At 32.0% G+C, this 15,021-nt stretch overlaps 1 protein-coding gene across 5 annotated transcripts in view; it reads left to right on the top strand.

Moving 5' to 3' along the window:
- The window catches only part of LOC111510485 (uncharacterized), a 35,453-nt gene that overhangs the window by 12,676 nt on the left and 7,756 nt on the right, over positions 1-15,021 (top strand). For 3 of the 5 annotated variants that reach the window (XM_074182925.1, XM_074182928.1, XM_074182927.1), the window contains exons 5-9: positions 372-404; positions 2,052-2,348; positions 5,185-5,546; positions 10,726-11,116; positions 12,480-12,902. In XM_074182925.1, the coding sequence (XP_074039026.1) occupies positions 372-404; positions 2,052-2,348; positions 5,185-5,546; positions 10,726-11,116; positions 12,480-12,902 (1,506 nt within the window). The remainder of the gene's footprint in view (positions 1-371; positions 405-2,051; positions 2,349-5,184; positions 5,547-10,725; positions 11,117-12,479; positions 12,903-15,021) is intronic. The other 2 variants (XM_074182929.1, XM_074182930.1) reach the window with 1 other exon arrangement.

Raw genomic sequence — 15,021 nt, 5'->3', positions numbered from 1 at the left:
CTAGAAATTTCAGATGGAGGTAGAGATGAAAATACATTATTGTGTTGTAGAACAGATTGTTTTTATCGTGAAAATTCCATTGCAACAGATTCCGAAAGAATCTTCCACATCCAGAAATGGATCACAAAAGAAAAACAAACTTTTATCATTCGAATATTTTAAATGATTTCATTGGTTCTTGTGTGGATCAACTCATCACATATTACATTTAAGTGAAAAATAAATAACAAGGTGAATACAAATTATGATTGCAATTTTAGTGGATTTCAACATAATTGCTTCTTAGCGCATACTTCTGTTGCTTTTATAGTAAGCAAGCATTATTACTTAATACAATGTATTTGTTTTATGTCTGTTTGAAATGTCCATAGGAATACAAGTGCCATGGATATGGATTAAATTTGGTAGGTGATGTAGAGTCAGAGTCAGAAATGCTTTATTGTGTCATAAAAGTTTTGGTTTTGTTAACAAAGCAGGTTTGAGAACTAAAAGGATCTGAAATTCAACAGTGAAATAAAGGTCAAGAATTAAAAATTATTGTATGATGCATTGTAAGTTGCGAAGTCGTCAGAAAGAAATTCCTCAGTATTATAGTAAGCTTTATCTAAGCAGAAGTTTTTTTCACTCCTTTCGAAACTGTGTGTAGCAGGTTGACACAATTGAAGAGGGGGATGATTGTTATAAAGACTGTTATAAAGAATTGAGTTTTTAATTAGTGCTCTGAATGTGTGACAGGTTTCATAACTTTGAGTTGAGTTTGAGATGACCTGCATACGATTATATTTGGAGACATCACAAGTACCTGTCCATTTACTAAACTCAAAAAAAAAATCAGTCAGAAGTGTTCCAAATTACCCTCCGAGTGGAAGATCTCTGATTTAAGCTGTAGACGTTTTCCAAATAAAAATATTTGATTACTGTATATTAATTTATGAAGGACTGACTAGGAAAAACATATTTTTAATGGCTTGTTTATCATTGTTATTTCATGAAAATATTCACAGCAATTTGATAAATTAGAAATACCATAAGTCAGATAATTTTATCACAAGGAAATTGTTCAAATACTATGACTCAGATGTTATCAACTGCTTTTGAGCTATCCGTCATTTTAATAGATGAATAGAATATTCATTTGTGAATAATGTATTTAGCTTTTAGTGAGAATGTAACCTTTTTAAAATTTTAAGAAGTGTTTTTACACTTTTCTTTACTCGTTTCAATTCAGTGGTTTATGGTTTGGTGGTTGTGGTATACTAATAACTATTAATTTTTTTTTGTATGTCTGGTGTGATGTGATTTTTCATATCTTGAATTTTGCCTTCATTGTCTAGAAAAATATTGCTTCATTACCCACTTTTAGTGTTTTTGAAATCATAATTAAACATATTTGTTTATAATATAAAGTTGTTCCTTAATTATTTAAAGTGTTGCTATCCAATTTTATGATTGTTATTCCATTATTTTGAAAGTTTGTTCTTTCACAAAATAAAATTCTGTTTACTAAAGATATAGGATAAGAATGTTGGATCAGAATTTTACTGAAATTAGACAAACTTTTGTTTCGTAAATCGGGATGATTCTGTTTTTTAATGAACAAACTTTCAAAATAATGAAGAAGTTGAACACAACAACGTTATATCTTCATTCATATATAAATCGCTCCCATATATTCAAGAATTGACACCAAAATTAATTAATGTATTCCGAAATAATAACCTCAAAATATCCAAAACAAATGTTACTACTATATCTAAATTATACAGTAAACTAAAAGCTCTAAACAAAAATCCAATTTTTTGTATGGATTGTTCTAAAACATATACAGGACAAACATCTAGACCTCTAAGTAGTCGCATCACTTCCCATAAGAGCGACTGTAGACGAAATGTTAATTCGAGGGATCATAATGTATATATATATATATATATATATATATATATATATATATATATATATATATAAATACACATATATACATACTCTCTAGAAATTGTATTCTATACTATAAACCGTTGTCTTCCTTTTATTATTCACATAATTTTGTTTAGAACTGCGAAATAGAGTCTCTTGTCGACGAGCTTTGCGAGAAACTGAAAGAAGTAGAGAGCCAGTCCGCCTCTCCGATTCCAGAACTAGCTGCTGAATTGCAATCGGAAGTGAGAAAACTCACTCCGCAAGAGTTGGCCGAAAAGTATTACGCTGCCTTTCCCCCTCTCTGCCACAGCAATCCCGGAGATTCGAAGGCAGTCTCGCCGATCAAGTCTGCCGCTTCGCCCACCAAGAAGAGGTCTGCTAGAAAAATTGGAAACCGATCCATAGGCTACGAGAATAAGCTGCACGCGAAGGTACTTTTCAATTATTCACATATTTTGTAGATGAATAGAAAAACATTCATTTTTCGCCGAAAATCATGCATTATATGCAGACATTGATATCTGCATACAATGCATGATTACCGTCTCAAAGTTACAGTTTCCAAGAATTTTTAGACGCTCTCTAAAATTGAACATTAAATTCTATATATTGGAATGTATGTTATCATGAAATGTTTTTAATGTGTTTGTGTAAGTTTGTATATGTGTATATTTGTTCATATGCAAATGTTTGTTTTATTTCATTTTATGAAGTGACTTATAGTTTAAACATGAAATTTTTTAAAATTTCAAGGCTATTTGCCGGTTTTGTTGGCCATGGTCTCCAGGTTTTTTCATACCTGAAGCTTCGTCTTCTACTGCGGTAGACATTATCGAAGGCGATAAGGCAACATACACAGTGATCGGATTGTCCTCACGGCAGATACTACATTTAAGGTTTGAGTTCCTGCTTTTGTGACCAGATGGACTTTGCTTCGTTTCTATTAGTCGAATTGAGTGACCTCATTTGATGAGTGTCATTTAGTACAGGTAGCCAGATTTTATTGATGTTAATTCTCTCTTCTTTTCAATTGAAATTGTTTTTGTTTTCAATTTCTATTACTTTCTTATGTAGTCTTGAGTAGTAACTCTTGAGTTCTATCAAGAACTTGGGTCTCTTCAAATGCGATAGCGTGGGTACCTTATCTTAGCGTAGTTCCGCTACTGCTGGTTCGTCGGTATACCTCATCATTATACTATTTTACATGTTATGTGAAAACATGTAAAGTATGTTAGATGGATGAATATATAAACAAAACTTCACAGAGTATCGAACTTGTAATAATAATAATAAAATTATTTATATTATATTGCACGTTGTACAATGTTGCAAGTTCAGACCAGTTTCAATTCACTGACACTGTAGGTTTAAGGACTTACACTGTAGGTTTAAGGACTGACACGTGTAAGAAAACAATTACTTCCCTGGCTAATGCTATGAAAGGCGTTGGATTATATCCGACAGGTGTCGGTGCAGGATTCTTCACAGAAGCAATTCCTGCATATGATCTTGGACTGCCGAAGTCAATTTTCAATTAATGAAATCATATACGCTTCTTTAGATAGTGGTAAGCATGTTGCAGAAGTATTCTTCGATCTGTCACGTGCGTTCGATTGTTTAAATTTTAAATTCATCGAGAGCAAATTATATAATCTAGGATTTAGAGGGGACTTCCTAGAATGGATCATTGACTTTCTTACAAATCGTAGGATGTTCGTCAAGATTAAAGATATGAAATCAGACTATCATGATATATGTTCTGGAGTTCCTCAAGGCTCTGTGTTAGGTCCGCTGATCTTTCTGTTGTTTCTAAATGATCTGCCTACTTATTTCATCCGTAATGAATATGCTCTGACTCTTTTTGCAGATGACACATGTTTAGCTGTATCAGCAGGGAGTCAGGAGGAATTAAAATCACAAACAGAATCATTAGTCATCAAATTTTAACCTTTTCTTGCATCTACATCTTTAAAATATTTTTATATGTTCGCAAATGTATAACAGACTGTACTAAGAACTAATTTTATCATAGCTACCCAACTTGATATGCAGAGGAGTTGAGCATTCCTAAACATAAAACTATAAAATTCGAACATTCTCCCAAATATTTGGGAATAAAATTATTCAATCGGTTACCAGACCATTTCAAACAGATGAACACTGTAGCATTTAAAAAAGCAGTTAAAACATTGCTTGTTTCTAAGGCCTACTATAGTATTGGTGAATTTCTCTCGGACCATCTCATGCGGCTTTGGCATGACATATTCAATTTTTATAACTACAATTGTTTTAATTTTTGTAATTCTGACTTTTATTGTATTATTTTTATTTACGGATCTACAATTTTATCGTTTGATGTGATTTTTATGTGCCTAATACTGACCTATCCTATACGTTTGTCAACGTCTTTATGGATAAATAAATATTATTATTATTATTATAATGGAAAAGGCACACCTGCAAGTGTGTCTGTTCCAACAGCATATGCAGGATAAATATTACTGGAGTTTTTTTCCCAACACCAAAGCTTTATTTTTAACACGTCAATCACTTGGTGATCGAAACACGTGTCGAGGTGTTAAAAATAACGATTATTAACACCTCGACACGTGTTTCGATCACCAAGTGATGATCTTCAAAGAGGAAGATTAAAAGAGGGAGATTAAAATTGTTAATCTTCCTCTTTGAACATGATCACTTGGTGATCGAAACACGTGTCGAGGTCTTCCTCTTTGAAGATGATCACTTGGTGATCGAAACACGTGTCGAGGTGTTAAAAATAACAATTTGGTGTTGGGAAAAAACTCCAGTAATATTCATTACTACACCAAAGGTTCCAAACAGTGCATCATAAGCATATGCAGGAATTGTTTCTCATCTCACCTATAGTGTAAGTGAGATGAAACTGGCCTGAACGAATTATGTTCAAAAATCTGTTTAAAATCTGTTTTTTTTTTCCGTTAACCAGCTGTCGCACCCCTACGAACGACAACCCTCAGAAGTCGAAACTTGTGCGAGCTGCGGTTAACGAGGTCTTACCTTTTAACGTGTGATTCCTAACATGTGTTCTTTTAGATGATTTGATTTACAGCCAGTCTTCAAGTATGCTCTCTTACTATATGTTAAAAAAAAAAACTCCAGACGTGTACAGAGACCTGCTAGTTCTGTTGACATATAATTTGAAATTTTGGAGAAACCCCCATTGTCATTATCTGCAAAGAAATGTGAATAATGATTGTAACGAACAATTTTTTTTTTCCATTGCAGGAGAATTATGAAATAAAAGCTCGCAACCAAAAAAAAGAACGTCTTAATTGTTTTGGGCGCAACAAGGGTACCTCCTCACGTAACATTACCGCTTTCACCAACTGGGACATGGCCAATTTCAACCGTAGAGTCGGAGCTCCGAAAACTAAAAGCTTCCCCGACATGGATCAATGCTTGGAAGATAACCAAGATATTTGGGAGAACCAATCGGAAGTTAACATGTACAATGATCTGGAAGGGACTCTCAAAGGTTTGTTGGACTCGCCAACTCCTACAGATGAAAACGTTATGATGGCAAATTTGGCGAGTATGATGGATTCCGGGAAACGAATCTACGTACCATACAGTACAGACATCAATAAGTAAGTCGATGACTAGTGCCATCTATGTGTTAGGCCCGTGAATTTCAAGCCCATGTAATACATCTATATGTGCTATAGTTAGTAACAATTAACAAATTTATTTATTTATATACACGGGCAAGTCCAATTCAGATATAAGTAGTACAGTGCTATGTAATACAGTGGATTAAAAGTAAATTATAAGAATAATACAATTCCGAAGTAAGATAACAAGTAGATTATTAAGGAAAAATCAAAATGTATAACAATATGAACTAATATAATTCTTACAGGCAAGTAACACTAGACACAATACAACAACACAAGCAGAGAGTATTAGATGACTGAGTGAAGAATATGGTTTTTAGAGCGGGACACTGATATATTAAAGATTTGAAGGTTATTTAAAGAAGTTAGCCAATTAAAGAGTTCTGGGAATAAAGCTGTTATAGGAAAAATTGAATCTGTGAAAATAAACGTAAAACGTTTGCCACCAGTCTAGTTGAACGACTGGGGACATGTAAAGATATTTTGGAGAGAAGCTCGGGGCTGATACTCAGTCCGTTGATAATTTTCAATAAAAGTATTAAATATCTATGTTTTCTGCGAGCCTCAAGAGAAGGTATGTTTAAAATGCATTTCAATGCAGTATAGACATTGTACACACGTATCTTGGAGGCAATATATCGCAGGAAATTGTGCTGTACGGCCTCAAGTTTCACTTTGTTTAACCTAATGAGGGGACCAAACTGTGGAACAATAATCGAGATGAGATCTAACCAGGGAAAAATAAAGGGATTTAGTAGCAGTGATGTTGGTGAAATCACGAGTGGTTCTCTTTATAAAGCCAAGCATCTTCATAGATTTTTGAATTACAGCGGAAATGTGTGATTTATAGTCAAGTGTGGAGTCAAGGATCACACCTAGATCTTTGGTTTCAATAGCAGAATGTAAGGTCCGATTATTTATACTATATTCGAAAGTAATTGGGTGATGTGTTCGATGAAAGTGAAGAATTTGGCATTTGGATGCATTCAAACACATAGCAGTTAGATAGGCAATCTTTATCATTGTATAGACACAATGTATCAGTTTCACTTTTAATTATTTTAAATCGTCGACAAATAGCAAAGCTTTGCTTTCATGGAAACAGCTGATTAGATCGTTGATAAAAAGGTTCAACGACAGTGGTCCCAAATGTGAACCTTGTGGTACACCCGATGTAACTGCGATGGTATTAGAATAATCATGATTATAAACATAACAATTTGTGTTCTTTCCGTAAAATAGCTCTTGAGCCACAAAAAGGAGATTTGTCTACTTAGAACCAAAATCTATAAACCATAGAGTTTACTTGACATTACAATACACAGTACAATAAACATTTATTGAGATATGGAGCTACACACATGACCTTAAAATGACAAAACATTTTAAACAAACTAATATTTTCACATTTGACAATTTATTTTTGCACATATTTATATATTTTTAAACACATTTTGAGCTTGAATTTCCCCTCATATAAACAGCTAGTATTTCTTGGGAAAGTTGAAATAAAAATAAAGTTAATCATTCAGAAAAAATGTTGGTTGGATAACAGGATCAATTTTTTCTTTAAAAAAACAATTGTTTTCTTGCCGACGTTTCGAGTTTAATTAAATTCTTCTTCAGGGCTCTGTAACAATGAATTTTCATAAACATACCTTCCACAAAACTTATACGATCATTATCGTTTCAATTTCATAAGAAATAATGAGTTCTTAATCAAATTACTCACCGAGAAATAGTTTTTTCATGTTGATCATATTACTATTTTAAAAACCATCAGACATATTAGATACATATTTAAAAAAATAAATAAAAAAAACATTACAAACAATCAAAATTTTTGAGATAACACCAACACAAAACGACATGAAACAAAACGAATGGCTTTATCTGTGATTCTAATAAGGTGTTGTCTGTTTTTTAATCAATGGCAGAAAGAAAAATAATGAAAAAAGGGTAAATTTTTCCGATATTTTACTTATCGAATTGAAATTTGCAATATTAAGGCCATCGACATCTGTTCTAGTGTTAACACTATCGCATTTGAGGATATGTATCATTTCGCTCAAAAGTCGTTTGGATAAATATGGTCGAACATCTAGATCAAAATAAAAATGTGTCCATATTCTTTTTCGTGTTCAACGAGAGCTGTTGGGTTTTTTATATTCAGCTTCTTAGAGTCTCTCATGTAATCTAAAACTCGTGTTTCAAGATAACGTCCGGTTTGACCAATATAACATTTGTGACACATGTGCTTCCACAGTTCAACTTGTACACTATATTGGATTGTATTTCTTGTGGAATTGGAAATGGCAATTGCTCTTGATTTCAAATTCCTTATAATGTTGATTTTACTCTGAAAATTATGTTTCGAAAAATAATTTAAAAATCTCTTAGAAAAAGTTGGTTTATGGTATATCAATGATATACAATACTATCATGACTGATTTTCTCAGTTTATTGTCAGATGACACGTTACTGTCAATCTCAGGCAATGATCTGTATGGTACCATCAACAAGATGAACGATTCCCTATCAAAACTACAAGTATATTTCAATATTAACAAAATGAAACTCAATGTGACAAAATGTAAGGCTAACCATACCCTTTAAATACAAAAACATCAACTCAAACCAACTCAATCTGGATATAGATAACAATGAAATTGAATTTATAAACCAGTTTAAATATCTTGGATTCATACTTGATAATAGCCTATTATTGCATGAACATTTTTCTTACATAAGTAAAAAAATGAGAAAGAAACTTACTTCTCTACAATTTCCTCATGTCTTTCAACATACTCCAAAATTACAGTATATAACATCATTATCCAGCCCCACTTTGATTATTGTGGTAGCTTACTAAACTCTCTTGATTCTAATAAAATTGCACAACTACAAAAGCTGCAAAATCGCGGTATGAGAATAATACTGAAGTGTAATCGTTTTACCAGCATTGCAGCGATGTTATATTGTTTGCAGTGGATATCGGTGAAAAATAAATTTTATAAATTAACAATGATTTTTATTTATAAGATATTACATAAGCTACTTCCAGATTATCTAAGCGAATTTACTACGATTAACTCCCAAATACATAAGTATTACTACTAGAGGAAATAATATTTTTCATCTCCCTAATTGGAAAATGGCAAACTCAATGAAATCGCTATTCTATAAAGGACTCGATGAGTTCAATAAGCTAACACAAGACATCAAGCAATATAATACCATTTATTTATTTAAAAAGAGGATCAGTAAACATATCCACTCACTATAAATCACCAGAATGTATAACAACATAATCAATCTTGTTCACACGAATTTATTTATATACTTTAAGTGCATTTTATTTTATTTTCTTTTTATTATATTTCTATTTATTTATTATTTATCTAAATGATATTAATCACATATCTGGATCACACTGTATAAATCTTTTTGCAGATGATACATTGGTTTATTGTATACATGAAAATTTGGATCAGGCAATTGTTGAAATGAATATGTCTTTAAATAGCATTGAAACATATTTATTTATTAATAAACTGAAACTAAATGTCAGTAAAACAAAAAGTATGATTTTGACATCATCTTATAAGTATGATCAAATTGTTTGGGCAAATGCTGAATAGAATAGAATAGGAATTTATTCATCATTAAAAGATTTTATACATGTGGTACATACAGTATAAAACTTTTATCAGACTAGTCAGAACCGAACATAAAGCAATTGTGCTTATCTATAGTTAGTGTATATATACATGTTATTAGAAGTTAAGTAGACATAATAAAAAGATGCAAGAACAGTGACAGATAATATATGCAAGTAGCTTAAATTAGTTAAAATTGTGATTTTTTTTTTAATTATTTGTACAAGTAAAATAAAGTAACTATACAATAATAGCTAGAGTTGAAGAAATTCTTCAGTACTATAAAATGCATTTTTGGTAAGGTAATCAAGTAAAGCACTTTGGAATTCAGTGAAATAACATGCTGTTATAAAAATTAATAATGTTAGCATTGAAATTGTGACTGAAATAAAATATTTGGGTTTTATAATTGATAAAAATTTAAAACTAAATAGTCACTTGTAAAAAATATATAAAAAACTTTTTTTTCTCTCTCGTATATGTAAAAAAGTGTATGTATGCTAGGTTGACTCTTTTTAAAAGCCTAATACAACCTCATTTTGATTATTGTACAACATTACTTTTTTTACTTGGTAAAAATAAAATAGCGCAATTGCAAAAGCTTCAAAATCGGGGCATGCGATTAATATTGGGATGTAGCCGTTACTCAGCAATTAAATCGATGTTACAGTGTCTAAACTGGTTTTCAGTTGAAGAACGTATATTATATATGACTATGATCTTTATATTTAAGCTGCATAAAGGATTACTACCCAATTACTTTCAAAAATTCTTATTGAGAAATAATGAAGTTTGTGATTACAATACGAGAAGAAATAACAATTTTTACATTAATGAAACTAACACTAAATTTGGAATGAATAGTATATTTCATAAAGGCTTAAACGAATTTAATAAATTACCACAATTTGTAAAAGAATCTAATTCAATAAAGTCATCATTAAAGAAGTATATTAGTTACAGCTCATTATGATATTTGTAATTTTTTATTTTTTAATGTGAACTAACCTAACAATCTATAGATATGTATGTATATTTGGTTTTCCTTGAAAGGTACTTTAAAATGTTATTATATTTACATAGTTAATGTCGTGAGATATTTATGAATTCCTAATTTTTTTCTTTTTTTGTATATTAGGCTTGCCTACTTAATAAATAAATAATAATATAACTATTAGTCTAGAAACATGTTTGTATAGCTATTTTTCATTTTTATATTAGGACATGTCCTACTAAATAAATAATGTTCTTCTTCTTCTTCAGGTCTACCTTTATAATTCGGTTTGCATCTTTGATTATTTTAGTATCTGCATTTTCTAGAAAGTCTATATTGTACAAGGGAATAGTTGCTTATAGTGAATTACCAAATGACATTACACGATTATTTTCGTTTCTTGTATACATTTCTGATTGAAGTTTGTTGGGAACAATAAAAAAAATACACATTTTATGTTACTGAAAATTCAATCGTCTTAACACTGAATTGTATTCAGATCCATCTGGGCAGCCGACTTCAATGTTGCTCGTGACAATAATATCAATCGTGCCGCCGACCCATCGAAGAGCACCCTAGATCTAGAGTTCAGTTCCATATCCATTGACTATCCACCAAAGCCGCTCCCTGATTGGCTTCCCGCTAACGTGCCGACCAACTCAAATAAAATGTTTGATAATAATGTTTGCGGAATGCTCTTCGGGGAGGATTATCAGAGTTTGCCTAACAACTGGCAGAAGCCTCAGTTGGATAAGAAGGAGTTCTCCAGGGAGATCAATCGTCCCCAGAACGATAAAATGTATAGCCGCTATGATTTGAGCTTGATGAAGATAAACCATGATAGGGAGATGAGCGCCTTTGCTAGAGTGCCGCCGAGATCTGATAAGGAAGTAAGTGAAGCTGTCGAGTTACATTTATGTGTTTATGGTATAGCGTATTTTTGCAAAATGATTAACAAATACACACATATGTACTATAACTATCCAACACTCTGGTTCTTCTTGAATTTACATTGAAGTTAATCGTTTGTGTTACAATTGGACAGTTCATATCACCATTTATAACTTTATGAAGAAGTCGTAGATCAATTTTAGCTCGGCAGTGTTCCAAAGTAGATAAATTCAGAGGAAGCAGAATGTCTGAGTACTCATAGTTGGACCTCTGATATCCGAGCTCAAATGCACATGGTCTCAGAAATTTGTTTTGTACTTTCTCAATCATAGATATATCTGTCTTATATAGAGGACTCCATATCACACAATTATTTTCCAAAACCGAGCGCACCAAATAACAGTACAATATTCTAAAGGTATTTATAGAAAATTTATCTGTGGATCGTTGAACAAATCCGAATAATTTGAGTTATTTGGATATGATGTGATGAATATGACCTTTAAAGGTTACTTTGCTATCAAATAACACTCCCAAGTCCCGAACGCTGTTAGTCAACGTTAGATAAATGTTTTTGATTTTATTTATATTTAAATGAACCATGTTTTCATCACACCAACGAGAAAAGTTATTTAAATCTATCTGTAACAGTTCTGCATCGTAAAAGTTATCTAAAACCCTGTAAAGTTTGAGATTAACTGCAAACAATTTAAAAATTAAAGAGAAGAGACTAAACATGTAAAAGTGAGACTCGAAGTAAACTCAAGCACTTTGAAATGAGTAAAAGCACTAAGATGAACAGTCTTCAAGTATGCCCACTGACTATACGTGAAAGAATTATAGATTATACAATTCAAAATAGAGATAATTGGGGAGAATATTGTAAAGAATACATAAAAGACGACATTTGAAATTTGACAGGCCAATACCCGTGATTTCTAGATGTAATTTTTTTTCATTGAACATTCTAAATAAACGATCAATAGGAGAGTGCATTTCATGGTTTGTATGTGTGAAACATCATTATTTCTGATGGTTTTCTTTGGCACATTTAGATCTGGGCATGTAATAAGGCCATTAATTTAATTTGTTTATAAATATTAGGTCGGCAGTCTCTCTTCTGCTCAACAAGTCCAGGTTAAGACTGTTCAAAAGAATTGTATGATCATGATTGTCAAAGTGCATATTTTATAAGAATTCTGGTTGGACTCTTTCCAATGTGACACAGTATAAAATGGTGACCAAATAGTCGAACCATATTCTACGGAAAAGATAATTTTTCTGTAAACGTACGTTTCTCTTGGTAAAAATAAATTATTACTAACTTCGTTTGCTTGTATTTCTGACGATCTTGTGTTACAGCCGAAACCAACCAATCCATTCAACCGAAACGCCGCCCGTGCTCTGAATGTCCGCTCCGCCAGACGCAGTCTTACTTTTGACAAGGACGAGGATCTTCTCACGTCAGAAAAAACTCACTTCAAACCGATCAACGAGAAACCAGACAACAGCTACTCTAACTATAAGGACGGCGCCACTTTCAACATCTCCAATACTTTGAACAAGGTAGAATACAAAAGAAGTGGGAGCGGTACCTTGTGGTTAGAAAACGAACAAGGCCAGTGCACAAAATATTTCGAATACAAGGGTGAGGGGATGGGCTCCTCGTCCGAATCAGGATTTGTTATCAAGTTTAAAGTTAATCAGAACGACAAGGCTTGTCAGACCGAGAAACTGTCTTTATTGGATTTTGAAACTGTAAAGGATGATACTGAAGTTGAGGAGGTGAGTAAAAGGAGTGTTCTAGAAATGAGACCAAAAACAATGAAGAATAGTGTGCAGACTATCTGTGCAACAGTTGTGACTTTTTTATCTATACTTTTTTCAACGCTTCATTGTATTAGGTTGTTTCAAAAATTTTCTCCTCTATAGATAGCAGTATTACGGCCGATTTCATAAAGAAACATAAAGGTTACTTTAACTTTAAAGGATACTTTAATAAATATTTTTGATTTCATAACCAACTTTAAGTATTCTTTAAGTCTAAAACGCCCTTCAAGGTTAAAGTTTCGATTTCTCTATTTTAACTCCCTAAAGTGTCATTTAACGACAATATAACCTCAATTTTTATAATTGTGATTTTTTGTGCTACTCGCTACGTTTGCTAGTTTTGTGTTCGTTTTGTCGTTGATCATAATAATATGAATAATTTTGAAACGTTTAGCTCAAGTTCATCTGATGAAGAATTTATTTATACTAGAAGACCAAAAGTGTATAGGAAAAGAACAGACTGTTTTGAAAAATATGATGAGCTTGACTTTTACCAACGTTTTCGCTTAAAAAAACAAACTGTTTTGTATCTACTAGATGAAATTAAAGAGCAAATCGAATTACCTGCCAATAAGTAAGTTGTAACATTTTTATCAATAATAGAATTATCGAAAACTTTTAGGAAATATGTAAATAATAGTATCAGATTTTATGGGAGGGTCTAGAAGTTCAGCTAGCAGGATTATCAAAAAGCTGTCTATTGCAATTGCCTCACTAGCCCAACAACACATTCACATGTATGAAAAATAATAAAAACACCAAACACCACAACTTTTAACCTTATTTATTTAAACACGGAACGGAAAAACTCGCCAAATATGACAAATCTTGTCAAAATCCATGAATTCTTCCAGGTTAACCAACATCTTAACAATTACTTAAAATATACTTTATGAAAAGTCTCCTTTTGGTAACGTGGACTTTGGATATTATTGATTATGAAATCGACCTTTAGATGAACTTTCCAAAAAAAAAAAACTAATTAATACAGTTTATTGTATGATTTCCACTATAAAGGGTTTTACAAAAACTGCGACACGTGTTTTGTGTCGCGGTTTTTGTAAACTGTATTAATTAGTTTTTTAATATGGATTTTTATCAAGTATCGGCTAGTTCTATTCAATTAATAACCTTCCAGTTGATGTAAGAAGTGAAAATAAATTTATCACATTTAAAGAAGCAGTGAAAGACTATCTGAAAGGCCATGCTTTTTATGCACTTGGGAAATTTATGGCAACTACACTAGACTCTTAAATCCAAAACAAATTTCAATCTGCTTTGTGTTTTGTAACTTGATGTATGTATCTGTATTTTATTTTGACATCCGACACATCGTTTATAAAAAGAATGAAGGGAATTGGTCCCATATGCGATCCTTGAGGAACACCAGACGTTACAGAAATTTGTGATGATATGGAACCAGCATATTTAACATACTATTTTCCGAATAGCTCTTCATCCATTTTGACATGTTACCGTTGATGCCTATGGCTAGGAGCTTAGCCATGAGAAGATCATGATTTACTCTGTCGAAGGCTTTAGATAAATCAGTATGAATAAAGTCAACCTAGGTTATGTTGATAAGGCAATAAATTCGTAGTGGTAGATCTATCAGATATGAAGCCATGTTGGTGTTTTATTATGTTTTTTGTATCAAATATAATTTTTTTAGTTATCAAACCGTCCAGTAGTTTGGGAATTTCAGATTGCTTGCTCTCTGGATGAAAGTTTTTAATATTTTCTCTCTCTCTGTCTCTCTATATGTTTTATCTATATATAAAAAAATGTTATAGAATATTACACAAATAGTATAGATCAGCGGTACTTAAACCTTTTTTCCTCTTGGGCCACATAATCGCTACTGCTAGACCTTGCGGGCCGCAATAATAAAACTGAACTGAACAAACTACTTTCAGGTTTTGCGTTATTAGAGTTAGACGTTGTATGTAAAATAGAATAAAATGCAACTGTAAAAATGAACCATTTATTAAAAAATTAATGTGATGATTGACATTGACGCAAACTATTTACAATTTCTGATAAATCTGGCACATAATTACTACATGCTACTCTC

This window comes from Leptinotarsa decemlineata, unplaced genomic scaffold, assembly GCF_025532065.1.
Source record: "Leptinotarsa decemlineata unplaced genomic scaffold, Ldec_3_MD MMD2_tig00026330_RagTag_RagTag, whole genome shotgun sequence".
NCBI classification, from domain to species: domain Eukaryota; kingdom Metazoa; phylum Arthropoda; class Insecta; order Coleoptera; family Chrysomelidae; genus Leptinotarsa; species Leptinotarsa decemlineata.
Note: the sequence above shows the minus strand (reverse complement) of the source record. Positions and strands in the feature narration are given on the sequence as shown.